Source organism: Ctenocephalides felis, unplaced genomic scaffold (assembly GCF_003426905.1).
Source record: "Ctenocephalides felis isolate EL2017-DRISC unplaced genomic scaffold, ASM342690v1 CF-g0.4_SCAFFOLD_03572, whole genome shotgun sequence".
Lineage (NCBI taxonomy): Eukaryota > Metazoa > Arthropoda > Insecta > Siphonaptera > Pulicidae > Ctenocephalides > Ctenocephalides felis.
In genome coordinates, this window is record NW_020539726.1 from 2,870,338 (window position 1) to 2,896,645 (window position 26,308).

A 26,308-nucleotide genomic window follows, 5' to 3' on the forward strand; every position below is an offset into this window, starting at 1 on the left:
AAATGATCATTAGACATATGCACATCAATTATTAGATATTTTACAGAGATTTTAATAATAAGTATAAATTTGTTTACATTTCTATGGGTTCCGTACCAATGTTTATCCGTTAGACGACAACGCGCGGCGCTAACGCGCTTTGGCATTCCGTCTCTATGCAGTTAAAGCAGTACGATGATTTGAGAAAAAGTTCAGATTTCCAAAATATGTCAAAATAAAGAAAATTTTTTTTTCAAAAAAAGTATTTTTTTGTCAAATTTATAGTTTCTCAAAATCGAAATAAATTTTTTTCAACAATGTTAATCGTTTTTAAAAAATAATAGTTTTTGGTACGGAAAGTTCCAGCAATTTGCCTTAAGGCACGATGCCATGCGCCCCACTAGTTTTTTATATTGTTGGTGTATGAGCGTATGCGTCGATACAATTTTATCACAATGAATAACTTATGTATTCTGATTATTATATAAAATAAATGAAATTATAAAATCATATTTTTTTTATTTTTGATCGATGAAAGTGATATATTACTTAATAAGTTTATAGAATAAAAAAAAATATTGTGAAAGGCAGATGAAGTTGCTTATTCTAAAGTCAAATTGATTAAGTATATTATTTATACATTTCGGGAAGTTCCATTTTTATACATATATAAAAATGGAACTCTCTTTCAAATGTCTTAGTAAAAACTCGAAAACGGCTAAACCGTTTGCGGCTAAAGGTGAGAAATTATTTCAAATTCGCGTAGAAACTTTACATTTTTAATTTGAAAATGTTTGTAGAAGCGTAATTTAAATAAACAATGGACGGTTTTGTGCGTTTTAAATAAAAAATGGACTTTTATTACCCACTGATTATCGTATTTGACAAAATTACCAACGTCGTCTAACAGGTACATAAATCAGACATATCCATTCAAAATTATTTATAAAGTACCTGTAATATAATCATATTATGTACAACCACATGAGTTTTACGTTAAAAATTCGATAGTTTATGTTTTTTATTAAAAATTCGATTCGCTAATTTTATGTTTTCTCGACGTTTCAAGCCATTCTGAATCAAATGAGACCTAATTTGGAAAAAGTCTGTGTGTGTGTGTGCATCAACAGATTTTTTGCCGTAAATTGCCGTCTTAGCTCGCAATTCTGAACCGATTTGAAAATTCAAAAATCGTTCGAAAGATATTGTTTGGGAATCGACCTGATTAGTTTTTGGTAGAGATGTCCGGTCCGTTTTGTAATAAGGTGTTAAAAAAAAATTTTTCTTCGATTTTTATTATTATTTTTGACGGTAGATACCATAGTCTTCTAGATCATACTAAAATATTACGGCCCTACGACAACTCGTTTAGCTTTAAAAATTCGTCAAAGTTTGCGAAAATTAGTATGGTCTTTATGGCATTTGTCAAAATTAGAACTTTCATCGACATTTGCTCACAAACGCCTGAACCGATTTTATAAATTTAAAAACCATTTGATGTATCTCGATGAGGCTTATCATTTCTCAGTTTTGTGCGACAATCGGCCGAGCCGTGTTTTTGTAATTTGGAAAAAAGTGTTAAACTTTTCGTCCACATGTAAGCTCATACTACCGAATCGATTTTAAAATATCAATAATTGTTCGAAAGATATTAGTTGGGAATGATTCTGATTAGTTTTAGGTGAAAATCTACCGAGCCGTTTTCTTGTAATTAACTGTTGAAAAAAAAAATTTAAGCCGATTTTCATGAAACTTTTTTTTGGCGATATATATCATGTCTTACAGAACTTAATGAAATATTACAGCCTTACGACAAGTGGTTTAATTTTAAAAATTCATCAAAGTTTGAGAAAATGAGTAGTTCTTTTGGCATTTGTTAAAATTAAAATTATATGATTTACTTGGTATAACGATAGAGTACTTGGTCTTAAACATACTAAACAATTAAAGTCCTATAAAAAACTGGCTCAATTATAAAAATTATTAATTTTGAAAATTTGCTTTTAACAAATACTACGACCGGGTTGACGTGTTCGATTTTCAATAATGTGTAATAAATCCACTTCGAATACTTTTAACTACTCATAAATTAATTTATCTATCATGAATTAAGTCGATTATTTACACAAATCGGAAAGTCCATGTAACTTGCCTCAAGGCAAAATACAATACCGACTAGTTCAAAATTTGGTCTCATTCGATTCAGAATGGCTTGAAACGTCGAAAACATAAAATTAGCGAATCGAATTTTTTATGAAAACATAAACTTCTCCTTCGTATTGTTGAATAAGAAATCATAATTGTTAGAAGAATTATTGAAATATTATTGGAGAATAAATATAGTTTTTAAAAAAATTGTTGCACATTATATCAGATTTTTAAAAATATTACATTATAATAAATTAATATTACAATAAATTATAATTTTTAAAAATATATTGGGTAATAGAAACGAAATAGAAATTTCGTTCGCTCTTCGCATCTAGCTTGTGCCGTTCTACAGCGGGTAGTCCTACTCGGTATCCGCGTGTAAAGCACAGTCCGAATACCAGGTAGAACTACTCTTCCCGCGTAAAGTGTGTTAAGTGAACAAATTTTGTTTTTAATTTTTTATTTTTGATACTGATTAACAAAATTTGCTGAATGATGACACTCCGTGTCGAAACGTATATTATAATAAACATTTTTATTTATTTGTTTTCTTTTATTTCGACGATTGGCTGAAAATCAATATTCAAGATATGTCTCAGCGTCGAACAAAAAAATCTAATATATATATATATATATATATATATATATATATATATATACATGGCCGGTCCTGGGGTACTCAGCGCCCGCATGCCAATTTTTTTCTAGCGCCCCCCCCCCTGTTATTTTAACTTTTTGAACAGTTTATCATTAAAATTATGTAAACATTTACGTTAATTTTTGTAAATAATTATTAATAAATCTGGGTTTGCAAGAATATTTTTAAATTTTCATTTAACTCTAACGCATGTGTAATGTTAATGTTTGGGTTGTGAAACAGTTTACTTATTTATTTTGAAGATTTTATGCGATTTATTCTATTAAACAAATCATAGAAAGCAAAAAAATCTAGCCTCTCATTATCAAACAACACTGGTACTAACATTTTAGTTGAATTATTTTAATTTAATTTTTCATTATTAAAATATCTAAAATTGCATCGTGAACTTCTAATTGATATCGCAAGAGCCGAATTGTATGTATTCATCTTTACTTTTCCATCGTCGGCCCTGCCTTGAATGCAATGCAACGTCCAAATTTAGTAAAAGATGCAAAGAAATTATATTTTTTTAAATGGTATTGAAAAAACTATTATAAATTTCATATCCGAATCTCGTTTTTGGCGCCCCCTAAGGCGTGCGCCCGCATTTTTTGCATGCATTGCATTCAAGGCAGGGCCGACCCTGTATATATATATTGTTGTACACCCTTGAGCTAACAACAAATATGTTGAGATCCCAACACTGGTACCAAATGTTGTGGATTCGCTGTTGCCAACAATTATGTTGCGTCACGTCAACATTTATAATTAGGTTCTTCTGCTACTAACGTTAAGCCTTTATCACTGTGGAAATTTTTAATTAAATATTTGAAGACGTTTATTAACTTTATTTACTTCATTATTCGGTTACACTTGATTACAACTTAATACACAATTAATATATTGAGGGGAAGACTGATGTGGAGTGATTGAAAACTAGACTAGGAATGAACGGTTATTTTATCATCTCAGAGTTTTTATAACCTTCCCAAGATGACGTAATCACCTTCTAGAAATGTTTGTTAAATATGAATCATTCTGTTTATCTGAGACGCAAAACCTTACAGAAACCGTTACTCTGACTTGCACGTGCGTCTTACCTCTGCATACAATGTTGCAAGGCTATGAGTCATGCTAACTGCGTTGTTCATATTGACTGTTATATAGAATTTATATCTTATATAAAAAATGAACCGCAAAATGTGTTGGTAAGCGCATAACTCAACAACGCCTGGACCAATTTGGCCAATTCTTTTTTTTAAATGTTCGTTCAAGTCCAAGGATGGTTCTTACGGCGAGAAAAAATCAAATAATTGCCGGGAAAACCCTGAAAACAGCCTTTTTCTTTTTTAATCGAGTAGGCAACGAAGTTTGTAGAAAAAACAATGATCTATGTCATGACATTTTGTGTAGTTTTTGATAATTTAATTTTTAATATATTTATATGAACATAGAAATATCTTTCTGTTAATTAACGAGCTATATTGGCAGCCAAAAACATTGATGTAAATGAATTAAATTTCAAAATTCAAGAACAAATTGCAGGCGAATCAGCTGATTCGGCAGCTAACCAAGACGATGCACCGGAGTTTTTAAACTCGCTGGATTTGCTAGGATTGTCATCTCACAATCTTCAATTAAAGGTTGGATCGGCAATTATAATGTTGCGAAATATCGACCAAACAACGTGATGGAAGCAACTATATTGAAAGGATAGTATAGAGCAGAAGATGTTCTCGCACCGTGCATCCCAATGATTCCGACTGATGTGCCATTTAAGATTGAACGACTACAGTTTTCAGTGCGTTTATGGTATCATTAAGTGTTTGTGGTATTAATTTGGAAAACCCATGTTTCTAACATGGAAAATTGTATGTTGTCTGTTCCCGTATTGGAAAACCATCAGATTGTTTGTCAAGGAATACGCCCAAACAAAAAACATCGTTTATCACAAAGCACTACAATAAAAATTGAACTGATTTTTGAATTATGATTTACATGATTAAAATTACTTACTTTTAAATGCTTATAGTGTTTTATTTAATTATTTTTAATTCACACCGAATTATTACCAGGGTGACGGTTCTGTTCAGGATAATTTTTTGCAAAGAATAGAAAAAAGGTAGGAACAAAACACCGCCACATTACAAATTTTTTTGACAGGACGAAGTCTGTCGGGTCGGCTAGTTATTTATAATTATTACAAAGGGTTGATACCACTACACCTCACCTCACCATAGAAAAAACGCGCGCCCTCGGGCGTTCATAAAAAAAGAAAGCATTTCGTCGGGTGCTTCAAAAAAAATGTTTGGCACATGCTATTATATTGTATAGAAACTTGTATAGATTTCTTATAATTACTTGTTTGAATATAGTTACTATAATGTTGAAGTTCATATAATATTTCAAATACACATTTTTTTTTCTTCATGAAATTTCGAAAAAATTAAAAAAAAATGTTAGTAAAAAAATTCAAAAGTTTTATTTATTGTAGAGCAATATCATAAATTTGCAATTAAGCATAATTTTATTTCAATGGTAATATTTTGCAAAATTTCATGATTACAGTTGTGTTATATAATATCTTTATAATATTTCAAAATATGACATTCATTGGTTAATAATAATGTGAACAGTTTTACAATAATTGTCATGACTTATAATATAACAATGTTCTCTTTTTTTTAAAAAAAACTTTGATTTCATTTACATTGTAAATTTTAATATTTGTGAAAAAGTTTGAGAATCTATGGTTGTGACAAATTTATTTTAATTCATTTGTTTTTAATCTCTTTCTTACACATAATTCATATATTTAACTTAATTAGTTATTTAATTAATTAATCCTTATCAGGGATTTACTTAATATTGTACAACACTTAAAAATTCTGGAGACATTGCATAATTTCTGTTCTTTATTTTTTTTTATAATATTAAAAGTTACATAAAATCAAAATAATTTGTCAATGGTTATAATTCATAGTCGAGTTTAAATTGTCTGTAAGTCATAGCATTACATTTAAGATAATTATAATATACATTCATAAGAAGAAAGATAGATAAAGTTGGTTGTTTCGTGAATACTTTTGTTGTAATTCGTACGGGGTGGAAGAAAAGAAAATATAGTTAAACAATAAAAGGAAATATAGTCGTTCTATCCATGTGTAAGAGGGTTCGCATAATAAATTATGCTGGTTTCATGGACTTATAACGTCGACACTCTAAGTTTAACATCTTAGGGTGACGACACCAATCTACTTGGTCAATAAGGTTTTCAAGTTTGAATATACAAATTCGCTTGCGTTTTCCTTTTTCATACTCTGTAGTTTATTCATAATCCAATATTATTAAAAAAAATATTTATTCGGTGTGAAGATTTTTAATTATGCACTTGAACTGCTTTATTATTAACAAGTATGGTACTATTTATATCATCAGTTTTTAATATTTTATAAGGACCTTTAAATGATGGCATTAATTTTTTGCATTTTCTAGGATATGGTGTTTCATTTCTGAGCAAAACTTAATCATCTATTTTGAATAATTTTGGATTTGAATTTTTATCATATTATTCTTTAGATTTCATTTTACACTATATAAGATTTTATCGTGCATTTAAATTTGCCTGTTGCAATCAAGATTTCAATTCGTTTGTATATATGTCGTAATTATTTTGCATTACTTTTACTAATAAACAAAGGTAATTCAATTTTTCTTCCAAATAATAATTCAAAAGGTGTATAATTTGTTGATTTATGTACGGTTGTATTATGAATAAAAATTGCATATTTGATACATTTATCCTAATTTGTTTGTGTACTATTGATATATGATCTAATATTTTGAATAAATTATGTTACTTATCTATGGAATAAGGTCTCTATGCATACGTTCACATGCACCATTAGATTCTGGTCTGTATGGTGATGTTGTAATTCTTTTTTTTTAAAAGTTTATAAATGTCTTTGAACAAATCACTAGTAAAGGTTGTACCTAAATCTGACAAAACTTCTTTTGGAATACCATACTTAAAAATAACTTCAGATACGAAAGCTTCTGCAACCGTAGCGCTTTCTTGATTTGGAATAGGAATTGCACCTGCATATTTCGTAAGATCGCAAATAAAAGTTAAAAGGTATTTATTTTGATTATCTTAAATAGGATATGGTCCGCATAAATCAATACATTCTTTTTCGAATGGTTCTTTTGCAGTAGTTGTAATTACCATGGGTTCTTCAGTTTTCCGTGATACTTTATTTTTTGACAATTTATACATTTATTTATGAAATCTTTAATTTGCTCTTTCATTTTTGGCCACTTGTAAAAATTTTTGATTTTATTATAAGTTTTCTTTATTCCTAGATGACCACCGTTTATTTGTGATATATGTAAATCGTGCAAAACTTTTTCTATTTCTTCTTCAGTTAAATTTTCAATTATTTTGTCTAAATAAATTTCAATTTTTGTATCTTCGAAAATATATCTTAGCATCATTCTGAAATGCTCAAAAGATAAATGGCAAAAATTTGTAAACTGAATAGGATTAGGAATTGCTAAATATTTTATATTTTTTTCCTTCGTTCCTTTAAATTACATAAACAATAAAAAAAATCTTGTAGTTTAGACAGTGAAGTTTCATCATTAACAATAGAATATATAATATGATTAGTTACAGTTTGAATATATATAGAATTATGTTTGTCTGTATCATTAATTTTTTCTTTGTAACTTAACTTGTTGTCTCTTTTTGACTATTGAATTTTTTTAATTTAATTTTTGGTTTTGTAAATTTCAATTCGCAAAAAAATCATTATCAGTTGGCATGTCCTTTGTCGTTGATCGGTATGATCCGTCCTGTACCCTCTGTCTCAACAACTCTGTATGCATCTTTAAATAGAGGCATCAGTTTTTGGATTTACTTGCATAAGGATTTTTGTCTGTTAATAATTCTAAATCGTTGATTTTAAATGTCCGTTGTGGCTTCATATACTTGTCGTAGGATTTCTTTGATTTTGTTTGTTGATAAGAATGTTTGTTGGTAGTTGTGATTACCTCTGGTTCTTCAACTTTTTGATTGTTTTGTTTGTTTGAAATTTTGAACGTTTGTTTGTAAATTTTTTGTCTGTTTTTCTGTTTCTTGGGTGCGTTAATTTATCATTTTCTAAAAAAAAACAAATTATTAAAATTTCTACAGATTCGTAAAATTTCTTCTCTTTCTAATTTAGTCATATGTTCTGTTCTGATACAACTTAAAACATCTTGGGTTCTTTTATTATTATTTTAGTTGTTTGAAAATTATTCGAATTTTTAATTGCATGAGCAAAAAAACATGCTAAGTCAATGTCTGAATTAGTTTCAGAATTTTGTGTATTACTTTCTAAAATTTCATAATTTTCTAAATCTTCAAAGCTTATGTCACATTCACTTAAAATTTATTCCGAGTCTGTTGGATTAATTACGTTTATGTGTGCAAGATTTACATTTGGTTCAATAATGCAATTTCCGATAAATAAACCTGAATCTAGATATTTTGCTAAACATATTTTGGTTTATTGAAATTTGTTTTAATTTGTAATAGCTTCTCGACTCTTGGAGGTATGATGTAATCATTAGAATTGAATAATTTTGTACAATTTTTTTGATTTTCAAAATTTAATGTAACTAACTTGGTATATATATCGATAATGGCTTTAAACTGTGTTAGAAAGTCTCTTCCTATTATACCTATTTCTTCCGTAGGTAAATTCCTAACAACTTGAAAAGGAAATTCGATTTTATGTCCGTTAAAATCTAATTCTAAATATATACACCTAAAGTTCTAATTGTATGATTTGTAATTCCACCAATATCTATACTTAATTTTTGTATAAACAATTGAGTCTAAATCTAATTGTTTCAAATCTATAAAAGAACATCACTACCTGTATCGACTAAAAACTTTGAATAAAGATTAATTGTATTCGTAGTAGATAATTGTATAAATCAAAGTTTTCGTAATTGTTGGAAAGAAAAATTTTTGGATTTGATGTTTTAAATCAACAAAGCCCGAGTTGAAACGGGGCTCCAATTCGTTTTTTGGATTTGAAGTTTGGGGTTGTGATTCTTGTATATTTGATAATTGTTTTTTACTACTTTCTAATACTGTATTATTATTTGTATGACAGTAATTACATGTCTGTCTGTTTCCGTTAAGAGTAGTAGAAGTTTTTGATGCGTTAATAGTGATTTTGATTTGTATTAAAATCTCTTCTGCTTCGATTTCTACACTCAGAAATTAAATGTCCCGGTTTTTTACAATAGTTACAAAATTTTTGGTTATTATTATTATTTGAATTAGAGCTATTCTTTTTATTTAAGAAACATTGTGGAGCAACATGACCACGTTTTATGCAAATGTAATATGTTATATTATTATTCTGATTATTTCTGATATTTGATGAATTTTGACAAGCTTCTTCTTGCAAAGCAAAGTCAATCGCATCTTTGATATCAGCAAATCGACAACATTTTACTAAAGTTTTTAACGGTTCTCTTAAGCCATTTTCCTATTGAATTTATATTTGAATAATAAATTTGTCGTAAAATTTCTTCTTTTCTGTCTTCAAAATTTTTTACTGTTTCGTTATATTTTTGTTTTAATTATTTGATTCGTTTAATAAACTAGAAATGGGTTTTTTTCTTTAGCTAAATAACATTTCAAATCTTCCCACGTTTCAAAATTAATAAATTTGATTTTTGCAAAAATTTGTGGGTTTAATTTCAATTTTATGACTGTAAGCAATTTTTCCGCTTCTGATGGATTCAAATCCACCGACAATGCATCACAGCAGTAATGAATGAAGGAAGATTTGAAGGTTCCCTATTGAAATTCGGGATTAAAGCAATAGCAGTTTGATATTTAATTTACTTTCGCGTGACCTATCGGTTGGTTCATTCATTTTGAAAAGTAGTGTAAAACTACTAAAACAGAAGCGTAAAAATTTACAAAATATATTAAAAATTAGCTTACTGACAATGAGTCTTAATTTAATATCCTTCTGGTTCACTCGAATTTATAATCACTTGAACTTTGTAACACTTGAACAATGATTTGTATCACTTCTCATAACACTTTTATTTGATTTTTCACCTTTGATTTTTCACTTGAATATAACACTTAAACTTCTCGATTCTTGTTTCTTGATTGGATTATCTTGTTTATTCCTCGTCTCTCGTTGAAAAATTATCTTTTCTTGTTTCTTGATTCTTGACTTGATTTTTCTTGTTTCTTTTGACACGATTCTTAGAAATTCTTCTTTATAGATTCTTGTTTATATATCTTTATACTTTGATTAAATTCTCGATTTCTTGATTCTTATAATACTTGATTCTTGATTATTGTAAGATTTAATTTCTTTTCGATTCTTGATTCTTTGGAGTCTTTAGTTTGTAGTTCCACTGATATTTCCACTTTCGGTAAAGCTTCTCACCGTTTTTTGAATCTAATTATTGCTTTACTACCGGCGTATTTTCCCAAATATCCGTTTTACAAGTATGCAATAATTCTATGTTCAAAACATGTTATGGTGTATTCCCTTACAAGGAAGTTAGCACTTTTTTAAAAAAAAATTCACAGATCCCACATGAACACTAAATTATGTTGTAGTGAGTACCTTTACCATTTTTATATATAAAAAAAAATTCGCAGAATCCCACACTGCCACCAATTAATGTTGTACACCCTTGAGCTAACAACAAATATGTTGAGATCCCAACTCTGGTACCAAATGTTGTAGATTCGCCGTTGCCAATAATTATGTTGCGTCACGCCAACGATGTCAACATTTATAATTAGGTTCTTCTGCTACTAAACTTAAGCCTTTATCACTGTGGAAATTTTTGATAAAACATTTGAAGACGTTTATTAACTTTATTTACTTCATTATTCGGTTACACTTGATTACAAATTAATACACAATTAATATATTGAGGTGAAGACTGATGTGGAGTGATTGAAAACTGGACTAGGAATGAACGGTTATTTCATCATCTCAGAGTTTTTATAACCTTCCCAAGATGACGTAATCACCTTCTAGAAATGTTCGTTAAATATGAATCATTCTGTTTATCTGAGACGCAAAACCTTACAAAAACCGTTACTTTGACTTGCACGTGCGTCTAATCTCTGCATGCAATGTTGCAAGGCTATGAGTCATGCTAACTGCGTTGTTCATATTGACTGTTATATAGAATTTATAATTATTACAAAGGGCAGATCAGGAAAAACCACACTAATTAACACATTTTTCAACACCACAATCACATATTACTACTGTAGGAAAGCAAAAATAATTTAAGAAAAGACCAAAAAAGGTAAAAGTAAAATTGTATGAAACACATATTTTGTTTTTAACCGATAGCATAGCGACACGGTTTGACTTATTTGCGTCGGCGACGAGTAGTACGCTATGCAACGCCAGAACGCGAGCAAGGAACAGTGGGGATATCAGGGGCGTAGTAGAGAGTCAGATTTACAGAAATTAATTATATTTTGATAACTTTCTGAGAGTAAGCAAGAAAAACTGCGTTTGTTCACACAATTTGAATTTAAATAGATAAAACATGATTCAGAAAATCTTCTAAGGTCTACATTTTTTTCTTTATATAAAATTATAGGATGGTCAGTATTAAAAGAGTGTTTGAAATTAATAATGTGCTCAGAAAACATTGTTTTAAATTGTCTAGGGTTTTTTGAATTATAAATATGTTGATTTATTCTTTTGCTAATGTATTGAGAACATTCACCGATGTAACAACTGTCACAATCTAAACAATTAATTTTATAAACGGCATCGGTGATTCTGTCAGACGGAGATTTAGATTTTAAAGTAGAAAACAGGGTACTGAGTGTGTTATCAAAAGTAAAAACTAAAAGAAAACCTTCAACCGAAAAAAGTTTTTTTAAAAAATAAGAAAAGCTCCCTAAATAAGGTAAACAAATAATGCCTTTATATTTGCTAATAAAGAAGAAGAATTTGAATCAGCGGTAAAATATTTTGAACAACGGATGTGACATTATTATTATCAATATTGGTAACGTTTAAATATATATATATATATATATATATATATATATATATACTAGCCGGCCCGACAGACTTCGTCCTGTCAAAAAAATTGTAATGTGGCGATGTTTTGTGCCTATCTTTTTTCTATTCCTGAACAGAACCGTCACCCTGGTAATAATTCGGTGTGAATTAAAAATAATTAAATAAAACACTATAAGCATTTAAAAGTAAGTAATTTTAATAATACAAATCATAATTCAAAAATCAGTTCAATTTTCATTGTAGTGCTTTGTGATAAACGATGTTTTTTGTTTGATTACCTGGCGCATAGACAAAAAAATCTGATGGTTTTCCAATACGGAAACAAACAACATACAATTTTCCATGTGAGAAACATGGGTTTTCTAAATTAATACCACAAACACTTAATGATACCATAAACGCACTGGAAACGCATTGGGATGCATGGTGCAAGAACATCTTCTGCTTTATACTATCCTTTGAGTATAGTTGGTCGATATTTCGCAACATTATAATTTCCGATCCAACCTTTAATTGAAGATTGTGAGGTGACAATCCTAGCAAATCCAGCGAGTTTAAAAACTCCGGTGGATCGTCTTGGTTAGTTGCCGAATCAACTGTTTCGCCTGTAATTTGTTCTTGAATTTTGAAATTTAATTAATTTACATCAATGTTTTTGGCTGCCAATATAGCTTGATTAATAGAAAGATATTTCTATGTTTATACAAATATATTCAAAATTATATTATCAAAAACTACACAAAATGTCATGACATAGATCATTGTTTTTTTTACAAATTGCGTTGCCTACTCGATTAAAGAATAAAAGGGCTGTTTTTAGGGTTTTCCCGGCAATTATTCGTTTTTTTCTCGCCGTAACAACCATCCTTGGACTTCAACGAACATTTTAAAAAAAGAATTGGCCAAATTGGTCCAGGCGTTGTTGAGTTATGCGCTTACCAACACATTTTGCGATCCATTTTTATATATAAGAAGATATATATACGAGTATATATATATATATATTATCTTTTATTTCTGGGTTTTTATTTTTCATTTATATTAGGTTTTCGCATTTATATTTAGGTTATTTGTACATAAAACTTTCCAATTAGTTTACATTTTTTTAAATATAATCAATACCGGAAATTGCCGATTTTAAAATAGGAAACATCGAAATAGCGGTATCGAAATTTTTTATTGGTGTTGCACTCCCCAGTCTTGACTAACAATAACGTAAGCTTCGACGCCGCGACAAAATTTAATCGCTGCATATATTATATTGACGATCAAATTAAAGTTATTTAGTTCACCGATACTTACATAAATAAATAAACGTGAATACTATTATCTGGTTTTAGAACCGATATTAGTATTTTTTTAATATAATTGAAATTATATACAATATAAATACAATAGTTTAAATACAGAACAGGTTTCAATTTTATAAATCAAAAGCTTAAAGTTTCAATTTTATAAATAAAACTAGTGGTAATTTAAAATTTCTTCAAGCTTAGAAAGGAAAAATTAGATTTTTGTTTGAAAATTTTAAATATTTTGCTTTGAAAATCAAGATATTTTTGAAAATTTTGATATTTTTGAAAACTTTTTTTCAAGTACAGTTGATCCGTCCTGTCAAAAATGCCGAGGACATTTATTTGAACCATATAAGGTAACTTTAAAACATTGTAAATCTTATTAATGTACGTAATGTAAAGTCTTATGGTACATATGCATTATAAGACCTCATGATATCTAGACGATATTAGAATATAATATATTCATATATGCTATAACACATATATATATATAAAGTTTATAAGGTCAACATATGTTTATAAGGTCTATATATGAAAATGGAAACAAAATCTGCACTTATTATTAAAATCTCCACAGAATACATATCTGATAATTGGCATAAAATAAGAACATCAATTAATTATTTTAACATATTTATTTATCATATTTTACTGAAAATTTAAATATCATAATATAATTGAAGTAAAATTTGTGTAATTTTTGACTCATTTAAGAATCTTCTGGTTTGTCATCGGAATCTTTCTTTCTATTTGCTAAATCTTGTAAAGCTTTGCGTACTGTATCACTATCAGCTTCAACACCTGGTAAACTTTCCAATATAGCTTGAACATATGCAGGATCATCGAGATCCTCTGAATCAGCTTCCATATTTTCAGATTCAGCTAAACTTGGATTGTGAGGTTGTTCTTCAACACTCATCCGCATAGCATAAGCTATTTGCTCTTCTTCAGTCATAGTTGTAAAGTCAGGAACTGGCTGTTCTATCACTTCCATAGGTTGTTGCATTGACATAGCTAATGCACGCTCAAGCATAGCTTCTTCAGAAGAAGCTTCGGTAACAGTAGGCGGCACTCCGGATGTTGGAGCTTGATTTCTGCGTGCTTCAGCTTCTTGAAGATGACGTTGTTCCTCCATAGAAACACGCAATGCTAAAGCTAATTCTGGATCATCATTAGGATCAACTCCAAATTCAAATCCAACTCCTGAAGGTCCAGCACCCCCTTCACCTTGTATGACTGGTGAAGAAACAAGAGCATCAGAAAGATGTGGTCCAGGAGAAACAGTTACCAAATGAGACGAACCTCCTTCTTTGCCATTCAATGCATTAATGAATGCAGATAATGTTTCAGTATTGATAGCATCTTCTCCAAATGAAACCATATCAACACTAACTTTTTCTTTTTTTAAGCGCTTCGCAAGACGAACTAAATCTTCTTGATCAGCATTAACTGGTGAGCCAACAAAAGCTACTATGCGCATTTTATGGTTTTTTCCTTGTCTATGCTTCAGAGCTAAATGAGCAATTCTAATGCCAGTTACCAAATTAATATCCCCATCAGGTTCAACTTTGTTCAGTTTGGCCATAACACGGCCTACATCACTAGTGAGAGTCGCTAGAACTTCAACATTAGCTAAGGTAAGTAATCCTACGTTATTTTCAGGATTGGAGCGTGTTTTAGATTGGCACACTAAGCTTACAGCATCTTGTTGAGCAAGAAGTCTTGATGGTAGAAAATCACCATTACGCATGAAGTTGCTGTTGTCAACACAAATCATAGTACTCTCCAACACCATGATGAATTACTTCTAATCTAAAAATATTAATCAAATTTATAATTTTTTTCAAGATATTCAATTTTTTTAATATAATTCACAATATGTATATATATAAAGAAACTCTTGTTCTTTATACTACGAATATTGTTTATTATGACAATAGTAATAACACTATGTGTGATTAAATTGATCATTTACAAAAACGTAGATGTTATTTCAGTATTTATAATAAAAAGGAAAAAAGTAAAGAATTACAATTTAGGCATTTCGAACATTGAGCAAACAAAACGAGATCTGATCTGACACTTGAACTTTTTGTTTTTGAGCTGACACTATGATGAGCTTCAAATAATGAACATCTGTCAAGTTAAAATGCGATGTGTGTTGACAGGTCGCTACAGATCACTCCGCCCTAATGAAAAAGATTGTTTCGCATCTCTGAGTGCCATCTTGAACTTCCTTGTAAATTTCTTTTGGTTGAGATTGTGTGATAAATTTTATTTGTTCGTGGCCGTGGCCGTTTTGAATGCCGTGTTGGCTTGTTGAGTTTGTTGATTGCTTACGTGGCCCTTCGCTGGTGAGTTAGCGGTTGAGTAGATGTGGCCCTTCGCTGGTGAGTTAGCGGCTGAGTATATTGACACTTCGCTGGTGAGTTAGCGGTTGAGTGTATGTGGCCCTTCGCTGGTGAGTTAGCGGTTGAGTGTATGTGGCCCTTCGCTGGTGAGTTAGCGGTTGAGTGTATGTGGCCCTTCGCTGGTGAGTTAGCGGTTGAGTATATGTGGCCCTTTTGAATGGCGGTTGCCGATGTTTGTTGGTGCTCCCTGTCCTCTGCCGTGGTGCTCATAATCGACTCATTTTCCAGGATAATGAGGGATTTATTGAGCACGTGTTGTTGTTGTTCTGGATGTGCGTGGTCGGAGTCTCAGTTGTAGGATTAGAATGTTCTTCGAGTTATGGCGGTTGTGAGCCATTTATATTCATTATTTATTTTTTAAAAATTCTTTTTTTAATAATTCATGAGACTTCAATTTATTTTTTTGTTACTTCTAAATGTGTCTTGATCTTCTTACCTTCTTTCCTTCTATATGCGTGCTATTAATTCACGTTCGCGGTCACCACTAAAGAAACTCTTGTTCTTTATACTACGAATATTGTTTATTATGACAATAGTAATAACACTATGTGTGATTAAATTGATCATTTACAAAAACGTAGATGTTATTTCAGTATTTATAATAAAAAGGAAAAAAGTAAAGAATTACAATTTAGGCATTTCGAACATTGAGCAAACAAAAACGAGATCTGATCTGACACTTGAACTTTTTGTTTTTGAGCTGACACTATGATGAGCTTCAAATAATGAACATCTGTCAAGTTAAAATGCGATGTGTGTTGACAGGTCGCTACATATATATATATATATATATATATATATATATATATACAATGTTGAGTGTTTAAATTTGATGTTAAAATGTATGATTAATTTCTTGGAAGGCGTAACATCAAATGAATCATTCATTCATATATTTATATATCTTTAACGCACATTCACTCATTCTTATATCGCAAAACACTTGCCGCGATTTTTTAAATTTTTGCTTCGCACACTTACAAGTTTTAAAGAAATTAAAAGTTCCTCGGATGATCGACATCTCTCTTTATTTCGTTTAAAAATATTTTATATCAAAAAGTAACCGCTGACACTTCATTCCAATTATTAATTTATTACTTACATATTAATTAATTTATTAATTACAAATTAATTGCCATTACTATGTATTTGTGTTAGTCTAAGAAACTCAAATAAAAAGTATTGTTCCTTGTAGGTGAAGGAAAAAGTTCGAAGCATTTCTGTAGTGAAATTCAACTGGATTTCTTTATAGCGTGAAAGCAAATTTATTTACACTAAATCTGTTCCAATTTATCGACAATGTTTTACTATTTTTTTGGTTAAAGTCATGAGATCATCGGTTGAGAACTTGTGGTGGTTTTTGGTTGAAACTTAATCAAGTGCTTTTACAGGCTTCATTTGAAATCAGTTTAATTCCTTTAAGAGAGTTCTGCAGTGATCAAAATAAGTGTTAGCCAGAGGGTGCATTGTCTGGACAATATGGTGGATGCATCATATTTCTCAACCAACCTTTTGCAACTTGCAAAACATCAAAACATGTATGATCGAGCATTGTCATGATGGAGGACAATATCTTCAATTCAGGCGTAATCTCTCTAGTTATTTATAGTATTGAACATTAATCGTCTGACCAACTGGAAGTAGCTGACTTGAATTGACTTGATTATTCAATAACGTTTTTTTCTGTAAAATCAATAGTTTTAGCGTTCGCGCGGCCATCGGACCTACCGGTATTTAACCGCATTTTGCACTTGAACGCATTCTCTCTAATAAATAAATTTCTGCTTAGGTCTGCTATGAAAACAACAAAATTTAATTAATTTTGTTTTCCACTTTTATTACGAGAATCTTTTTGAGGAAACCTGTACAATGGGTGGGGAAAAATATTGGGTGATTGAATACAAAAAATCTTTGATCTCTATAAATTTTTCTCGTAAGGGTAGACGTGGTAATGTGTGCTTACAAAAGATCTCAAAAATTTCACTACATGTATCAGCAGAAAAGAAAAAGGACTTAATAACATTACTACCATTGCTTGATGAAATATTCCATTGTTTTTATCTTAATTTAAAAACCGAATACTATGCAGTAGTTATGGTTAATATTGTTAATTAGTAATTATATAATTTTGTTAAGAAAGAAAAATGTTTTTCTGTTCAATTATTTCACAGCTTTATGTAAATTTATTTTTCTACGAATTTTTTCAAATTCATCTCATCTCAGATGAGCCTCGGACACTGGTACAAGTCGTTGCAGAAATTACTTAACTTTTTACATTTTTGTCAAAAAAATAATCTTTTTTTTTATATTTCATATAAAAAAGTATAAAAAATTCATTGTGTTGACAAGTTAGTTGTAAGTGCTAATTTTTGGGCTGTGTACACATCTTTAGATTTATATAGAATCTATATTTTTCTGTAAATCGGTTTGAACAAAACTTAATTTTTAATAGTAAAGTATGTATAAAAATTCTTTTTTTTTAATGAAACTGAACTATTCGTAATGTACTATCTACACAAAAAAATGAATAGATTGTTTGTATGTGTAATGTACTATCTACACAAAAAAATGAATAGATTGTTTGTATGTGCCAAATTTTACGCTTACCAAATAAACACTTTTTACATATTTCCTGAAGAACTGCGGTTTTCTGAACACGTTGACAATAGAAATATAATGACTTTCAATTCATTAATTCTTTTCCTCAAAAACGTAAAAATTAAAGTTATGGTTAGCACTTGATAAAACAAAGGTCTCAAAATCTTTTTACTTATCCCCATGAGAAGTTTTTTATCCACAGTATCAACCATATGCAAAGAACAGAATATCAGGTATCTCGAAAGAACAATTATGCATTTTGCTTGAAACTGTAAACTTGCCATATGAATCAACACAACAAATAAAATATGAACTTTTATGTTAAATGGAATATAAACAAAAGTAAATTTAGTCATAAAACATATAATTATTGGTTTATCTATAATAAAATAATATTCAATCACCCAAAAATTAAAAAGATATCAAAACAACCTTGATGGTATGAACTAGAGAATATGCTAATTAGTTAGTATGATGTTATAGGCACCTTATATATTATATTCTGTAATAGCAAAAGTTAACATTGTCTGGTATTTAGTACAGATCACATAAGATACGATTATATATAACTTAATCTGGAATCAATAGAAGCCATAACTAAAAATATCAGGGTAATATTCAAAGTAAAAATTTATTAAAATTTATTAAAACATATATATATATATATATATATATATATATATATAATATAAGTATATAATAATAAAGATTTTAAAATTTATCTATATTCACTTCCTCAAAATTTTTGGATTTAAAATAATCAACAGCTCTTTTAACATTTTCAGGTGGCAAATTATGCAGCAAATGAGTTCTAGTTAATAGACTTTCAATTCCATCTATACAATATGTAGAGTCACTTGATATATGTTGTGCAATTGATAAGCCACTTAGCGTGTAACATGTATGATAAAAGTCTCTTGGTTTGCCAGGTTTATCTATCAATCCCCCTCGAGGACTTTGGCAAGCCATTAAAATATATTCTTGTAAACAACTATGATCAAATAAAATTTCTTTTGCCAATAAACTATTTTGAATTGTATCAATACTTTCAAAATTTTCCAATATGTTTTCACTACTTTGATTTTGTAAGATCAAAGATTGAATTATTGGAACAGTTGCACCTTGCCAAAAAGAATAGCACCCATCCACTAGTTTATTAGTTCGGCCTTGGAAGCCACCTTCAAGCCTCATTTGTCGATTCACAGTCCAACGAAGTAAATTTTGAAGATTGCATGTGCTCGAGTTATTTAGAAGAGCAAGACCTGCAGCCCCACAAATGAATAGCCACCATGTGCCTCATTGCCAGGTGAACTAGCAAAGCCTCCTTCATAGGTCTGACAACTAGCAATCCAGTTTGCAGTGTTTTCAAATAGTTTTGGATCCTCAATTCCAGACAATTTTGCTACTGCAATTGCACAATATGCCCCCCTAATATCCAATTCCCCATTTTCATGGAGACAAAAACCACCATTACATTCCCTAACAGTTAATAAGAAGTTATGAAGACTTGTTCGATCTATTGTTTCATAGGCCTGTGGTGTACCTATTAAAACCAAGGCATTCACTGCAGCGTAAGTAGAAGCTAAATGCGGCATCTGATATGGACCTCCACAAAATCCTCCTTTTGGATCTCTGCATTTCTCAAGAAACAAAACTACACGGTTTTGTAGATCCAGTGAAAATTTATGTCCAAGCAATGTTGCTGCATTCAATATCCAGAACACTAACCAGGGCCGACTCGAGTCGAGACATTCATAGCTTGTTGATAAATAGCTCAGAGAGTTTGCAAGGAACTCTATATGAGTTTGTCTCTTGAGTAAATTCATATCAGGTTCTATTTGCAATCTTAATGAGTAATCATAAAACATTTTGGCAACATCATTTTCAACCAATTCCTGTTCCTTTGATGTATGTGTGACATGATTCTCATGATTAAATTTTTGCTCTCGCACTTCATTGCACGTTCGTACAGAGTTCTGTGTATTTCTTCCAAATGGATTATTAAACATTTTCTGTCCTGCCAATCAAGAATGTATAATTTCAGCTATAACCTTCATAGTTTCATTATGCTGAGAGCTCATTAATATAAAAATATTTTTCATAATTACATGTAATTGACCAGTAAGAATGTGCAAAGGTTCATAATCATTTTCACTTATAATCATATATATATATATATATATATATATATATATATATATATATATATATATATATATATATATATATATATATAATTTCAAATCGAACAACTTGTTAAGTCAATTCATAATCAGGAATTAGTGTATCATCAACATTGCCAAAAGTTTGTTACTTCATATCAATTTTGCAGTTACAGAATTATCTGAGCAAAAGAGACACTAAAATAATTTGCCTCTAACATAAAAGTAACACGTTTAAGAATAAAAAATCAGATCACATTTTAAATACAAAAGACGTATCATATCAAATATTGTTATTTGTAAAAATTCACTTACGTCCTATCGTAGCGCTATCTGTCATCACAGTACGATAGAGCAATAATACATTTGCACTTCGAAATAAAATATTGTTAAAAATGTTTATGCGAAAATTAAAAATAATCTCTCAAGTGAATTCATTAAATTCTTTTGTTTACAAACGATGTAGTACTGCTATTGATAAAACACTCGAAAAAACAATGAACGCACAAGATGAAGTGAAAAAAGCTCAGAAAACCAATTATGCACCAGGGACTTCGACAATATTTGATAAAATATTATCGAAAGAAATTAAAGCTGATATTATATACGAGGACAAGTTATGTATGGCTTTAATGATGTTAATCCTCAAGCACCCGTACATTTTCTAATTATTCCCAAACGAAAGATTGCGAAACTGGAACATGGCGGACCAGATGATGTAGAGGTTAGAATGAGTTTACACTTTTGATTAAATTAGAAAAAATTAACTACTATTTTTTTACAAGATATATTTATTTACCTGCTTTGTATGAATTAAAGTGCATAAAATTTATCCAAAATTCGACGAAAACTGCTTGCTAATAATTGTTTATTGTTCAACTAAACTGACACCGATTCAACTATGCTTTTGAGTTCTCCATGAGAACGCTTGTGTTTGTTACTTTACTAATCGTATAACTTGCCTTGTCATGTCGTAACTTCAGATGGTCAAGTTTGTATCACATCGCATTGTGTTCGCTGATTTTAAATTACGATTTTATTATAGAAAAACTTGATAATTTAAAGTTATTGGCTATTTCATGATTATTTTTTCATTGTGATTTAATAAAAATAATTTAGAAACAATGGACGGATTGGCGCAAATGCATATTTTGAAACGCATTTTCTAACCAAATCCAAAGACTGTTTTCGTTTGTTCGTTTAACATACTTCGTTTTATATAAACCATATTAAAGTATTTCTTAAATTAATTTACGATTTAATATTTTCATACAAAATGCACGAAAACAAATCTCTATTAATAGAATATTTGCATAAGAATTTCAACATTTAAAATAATATTTACAATACAATTAATTAGTTCTATAATAAAATTATTTTTAAACATAAGTATTTATGAAATTATTTTCCAGAAACTATTAGCTTTTTTAATTACTTTTTATGCTATAATATGCTTCAAGTTAATATTTAAATACTGTATAATTAATTGTAAGGCAAAAATTGAATTCTAAATAAATTTGTAATTTTTTACATTAAGATTACTCTTTATCTAAATTACACTCGTGATTTAAATTTATTATTTCTAAATCTATCAAACAATAAATTTTGCTCTTTTCTTAAATTCAAGTAATAAGATATGTTTATGAATTGCACTTTAGTCTGTTGTATGTTGCAATATACAGTGTAGATTATACACTCACGCCGGGAAAGCTAATATAGCTAAATAAGGATTATTGTCTCTCTTGGTAAGTCTCCCAATTCTGGGGCGATAACTACCATTTGATTACCGTAAGATCGCAATTTACAAACCTGAGAGATTATTTTGACGTCTAACATACATGTAGAGTTAATAGCTATACGAATATTCATTGTGGATACTTTTATACAATTACATTTATATTATGATTTTTTTATAATAATTAGATTTAGAATCAATAAGGTGATATTGCTGTAAATGAGCAATTAGAAACTTAATTGTTGCGTACCATTTTTTTATTAAATAAATTCTAAATGAATTCTAAATAAATTCTCTATAAAATGCATTATATTTTAATAGAATTATTGATAAACTTATTTTATTTAATTCAAGCATTGAATTATGATAAATATGTGCATATATATAATTATTTTGTATATTTTTGATTTCTCAGTTATTTGGTCATCTAATGTTACAAGCAGGATTCTTGGCAAGAAAAAAGCGCCGAACGGTTTTCGAGTTGTTATAAACAATGGGAAAGATGGGGCTCAATCAGTTTATCATTTGCATCTTCATGTTATTGGAGGTCGTCAAATGAAGTGGCCCCTGGCTAATATTTTATGCCATTTATAGGTCAACATAAAACATGTATATATTCAAAAATATATAATATGAAGTAATAATTCTATTTTGTATGTATTATTTCATAAATATATATACACGATCACATACAAAAAAAATCTCTACATTATACATTATCTGAAAAACATTTATAACATTTTTGAGTAGCAGTATAACAGTTTAATATTATACTGTTGGTTGTTTATATAAAAAAGTTGGTTTGTTCATATACAAAAGTATCATCCTACTATTCTTTATGAAAAACATTTATACATTTTTCAAGTAACCATTTAATATATAAGCACAACTTTTGGTTGTTATACTGCACATATCAGCAAAATCACAAAAATCTTGATTTGTTCTCTGAATTTCAATGAACTTATCTAATGGACATAAGAAATTGTTAGATGAACATTCAGGAATCTTCATTGGCTGTTCTTGATGTAACAGGAGTATGTAAGGATTTTTAGAGTTATCACACTGAAATATAAAAAAAATTATTCAAGTATAGAAATTTCAGACTAGTATGATAATAATTCATAAAACCTTACCTATGCATAAAACTAATAAATAACATACATTGTTAATTTAAAATGTTTTCTTTTTATTCAATTATCTTTTAATTGAATTGAGCTTCTTCTGCATGAATAAAAAAATATTTGAAGATGTTACTAATTTATTGAAACAAACATTACCTATATTTAACAAAACCTATATTGGATCCAAATGCATCGATCTTGCTTACTCTCCATTGTCTATCAGGTTTATTTCATGGGTTAAATGTTCGGCATCTTTATACAAACCCAAGTGAGCAATTAATTTTAGTATTGTTCCAGAATGCGTGAAATAAAAAACTGATTGCGGTATTCCAACACTACAATAATATAAATAAAGACAATAGATAATTGATTCTTAATATGGATTGTAGAATATAATCTTACTCAAATAAATGAAGCATATCTCTTATCATAACACAAGCTTGTTCATGCGTTAAGTTGAAACCGTATCCATCAATCCAATAATATTCCAAATCTTCTGCATATTCCAAAACCTATTAAAAAGTTATGTAGAAGGTAATATAAAAATCAGAAATAACATGAGAACATAATATGATTGAAATGTTGAATTTTCTAATTTAAGCTTTCAATGTAAAATTTATAATTTGATTCTTGTAGATATAAAATATACCTCGAATTCAGAAATTGTGAATACTGAACACCAAGCACCTTTTCTGTCATCATTCCAAGCAGTTTCAAAGGCGCAATAGGAGTACATGTAGAAAATATCTTCTATACAAGAATACATTAAAGTATTTTAATGAACAAATTAAATAGATGTATATAAAAACCAGAAAACTAAAGATTTTTTTGTAAAAAAGGAGTAAGCAATGATCAATAAAGACCAAATTTATTGAAATATATTTGATTATATAAGTATTTATTGAAATACTTACCAAACTCTAAATAATTTACTGGCAAACCAAGTCTCTCAGTAACGGTTCTTATTAAATTCTTCACAAGATCACTTTTTTCAAATTTATTTCTTTCTTTCACACTTTCTGGATTTTTGTCAATATCGAATTTCCATTTATTACAGCATTTGTAAAACTAGAAAAAGACGAAGTCTAAAACAAATATGCAAAACATAAATGAATTTAAATAATCTTTGATTTATTGACTTAAATTTAATTTATAAATAATACAATATATATATATATATATATATATATATATATATATAAAAACAAAATAGTAATTACCCTTAATATGGGATCTTTGGATAAAGGGCTGGGATACCATACTTGACTGCTGTTAAATAATCCAAAGATGCCTTTAGCAAACCATTGCGCACTTTGTTCTGTTCTTTGACTTTTAGTATATTTAAACTGCAAAAAATTTAATATAAAATTAGATGTGAAATTAATGAATATATGTGGTAATAGCAATTGTAGGTAATTACCATATATGATGAATTTGAAAATGATGCAGGAAATAGTTCAGGAAGTCGCTGTCGCATTCTATTAGATAGTTCCATTAACTCTTTTTGCCCTCTTTTGTAAGAAATTTTTCATTTCCTAGTAAATCACTAGGTGCTTTCCATTGCTGGAGATTCTTTGAATTTTCGAAACATAATGTTGCTAAAAATGTAGGACTCTTATCTTATTTGAATAAAAAAAACTGCATGAAGAATTACTATGAATATAAGTATCAATAACTGTTAACTATAATAATTTACCCTTGAACACATTCAGATCATATATACATACATACATATATATATATACACACACATATATATATATATATATATATATTATATATATATATATATTATAGAGATATTACATGGTTTCGTATGAACAAAATTATCCATTTGGAAAAGAGAGCAAGATCAGAAAAAAAATTGAATGAAAGATTGCTGATAATGAGAAAATTTTTGATCAATAATTAATGAAAGTTAATGAAAAAATTGAAAAAGGCAATGATAAATCACAAAGAGATTATGTCACACTGTTACAGTGCAAGTCCTCATACATCTTTGTAAAAAACTAATGCAATTTAACTAGCAACTAAAATATTCACTAATAATGATAAAGCAAAACCATAAGAATAAGTGGCTTATAAATCAGCTTTTAAACTAATCATGAGTCAAAAATAAATTATGTTTATTTTTTTGTAAAATACTGAGCTTTACTTTAGATTATAAAACATAAAATAATTTTTTCCCACCTATCTATGATAAATTTCATAACTTCCTACTGATATAAATGTGAATAAAATAATTTTAAGATTTAATTTGAAGCAAAAATTAAATGGTTAAAGGTAAATCATTTGGCTTTATTGATGGTTATTGATAAATTTCAGTCATTGTCTAAAGTGTCATTGAGCAACTAATAAAATTAATATATTGTAAATACACAAACTAATACATTATTGTTAATGCATGTAATATAATGAAACACAAACAAAAGTAAGAAAACTGTAAGTTCAATTGCTTGCTACAGAACTAGTGCACTTAAATTTCAATAAAATAAATGTACATACACACATACATTATAAGAACTTTACCTTTCTGTTATATTTAATACATAATTGATAAATTGAAAATGTATGTGTTAAATTCTGATTCTTACATTTCGAAAGATTCTCCAGAAACTTTTGTTGAATTTGAGTCAAGCGATCTAAAGCTCTGATGTATTTCCCACCGGGATTTCTAGTTCCATGTCTAATGACCATCCCAATTTGTCGTGGTGTACATCCTATTAGATAATTTTATTTTATTTTAATCGAAAAGTAATGACATTGGAGTACATACCTGGAAATGTCAATTTGGAAACATTTTTATTTTCAACAAATCTATATGGTGTTTTAGTAGCTAAATGAAATGAAAATTTTCATTTTTAACATCATTACAGTTATTGTTGCACCAGGTAAATGGAATTATAATGGATAAACAAATAAAAATAATTATATTCATCGTGCGTTTTTAAATTGTTGTTGGGCACATGTTGCTTATCTGTCAAACGTCAGAAGAAGCAAAAACTTCAGTTCTGAAAATAGCAGAGATGTTTCGTATATTGAAGTCTAGATGCCACCAAATTTCACACCGAAGTTGCAATTTAACAAATTTCATGCATTTAATAAATGCAATGTAAACGGCACA

General features: G+C 29.0%; 2 protein-coding genes and 1 pseudogene across 2 annotated transcripts; all 3 read right to left on the bottom strand.

The window, feature by feature from the left end:
• Positions 1 to 13,851: 13,851 nt before the first annotated feature.
• Positions 13,852 to 21,267, bottom strand: LOC113387794 (26S proteasome non-ATPase regulatory subunit 4-like). The gene is made up of 2 exons (XM_026625169.1): positions 21,128 to 21,267; positions 13,852 to 14,969 (listed from the first exon to the last, which is right to left on the bottom strand). The coding sequence occupies exon 2, from the start codon at positions 14,950 to 14,952 to the stop codon at positions 13,867 to 13,869; it is 1,086 nt and encodes a 361-aa protein (XP_026480954.1). The 5' UTR covers positions 14,953 to 14,969; positions 21,128 to 21,267; the 3' UTR covers positions 13,852 to 13,866.
• LOC113387897 lies at positions 18,878 to 21,265 on the bottom strand (annotated as a pseudogene).
• Positions 21,268 to 23,386: 2,119 nt separating the features above from the next.
• On the bottom strand, positions 23,387 to 24,739 carry LOC113387898 (multiple inositol polyphosphate phosphatase 1-like). The gene is made up of 6 exons (XM_026625286.1): positions 24,605 to 24,739; positions 24,405 to 24,530; positions 24,099 to 24,252; positions 23,834 to 23,934; positions 23,587 to 23,696; positions 23,387 to 23,519 (listed from the first exon to the last, which is right to left on the bottom strand). The coding sequence occupies exons 1-6, from the start codon at positions 24,677 to 24,679 to the stop codon at positions 23,387 to 23,389; spliced, it is 699 nt and encodes a 232-aa protein (XP_026481071.1). The 5' UTR covers positions 24,680 to 24,739.
• Positions 24,740 to 26,308: the final 1,569 nt, after the last annotated feature.

What these genes read in the sequence shown, in the direction of transcription:
- LOC113387794 (XM_026625169.1), bottom strand. Translation starts at nt 14,952, where the DNA reads ATGGTGTTGGAGAGTACTATGATTTGTGTTGACAACAGCAACTTCATG.
- LOC113387898 (XM_026625286.1), bottom strand. Translation starts at nt 24,679, where the DNA reads ATGGAACTATCTAATAGAATGCGACAGCGACTTCCTGAACTATTTCCT. An exon ending in AGTAAATTATTTAGAGTTTG is followed by an intron (nt 23,935 to 24,098) that starts GTAAGTATTTCA and finishes ATTCTTGTATAG; the next exon opens with AAGATATTTTCTACATGTAC. An exon ending in GATATGCTTCATTTATTTGA is followed by an intron (nt 23,520 to 23,586) that starts GTAAGATTATAT and finishes ATATTATTGTAG; the next exon opens with TGTTGGAATACCGCAATCAG.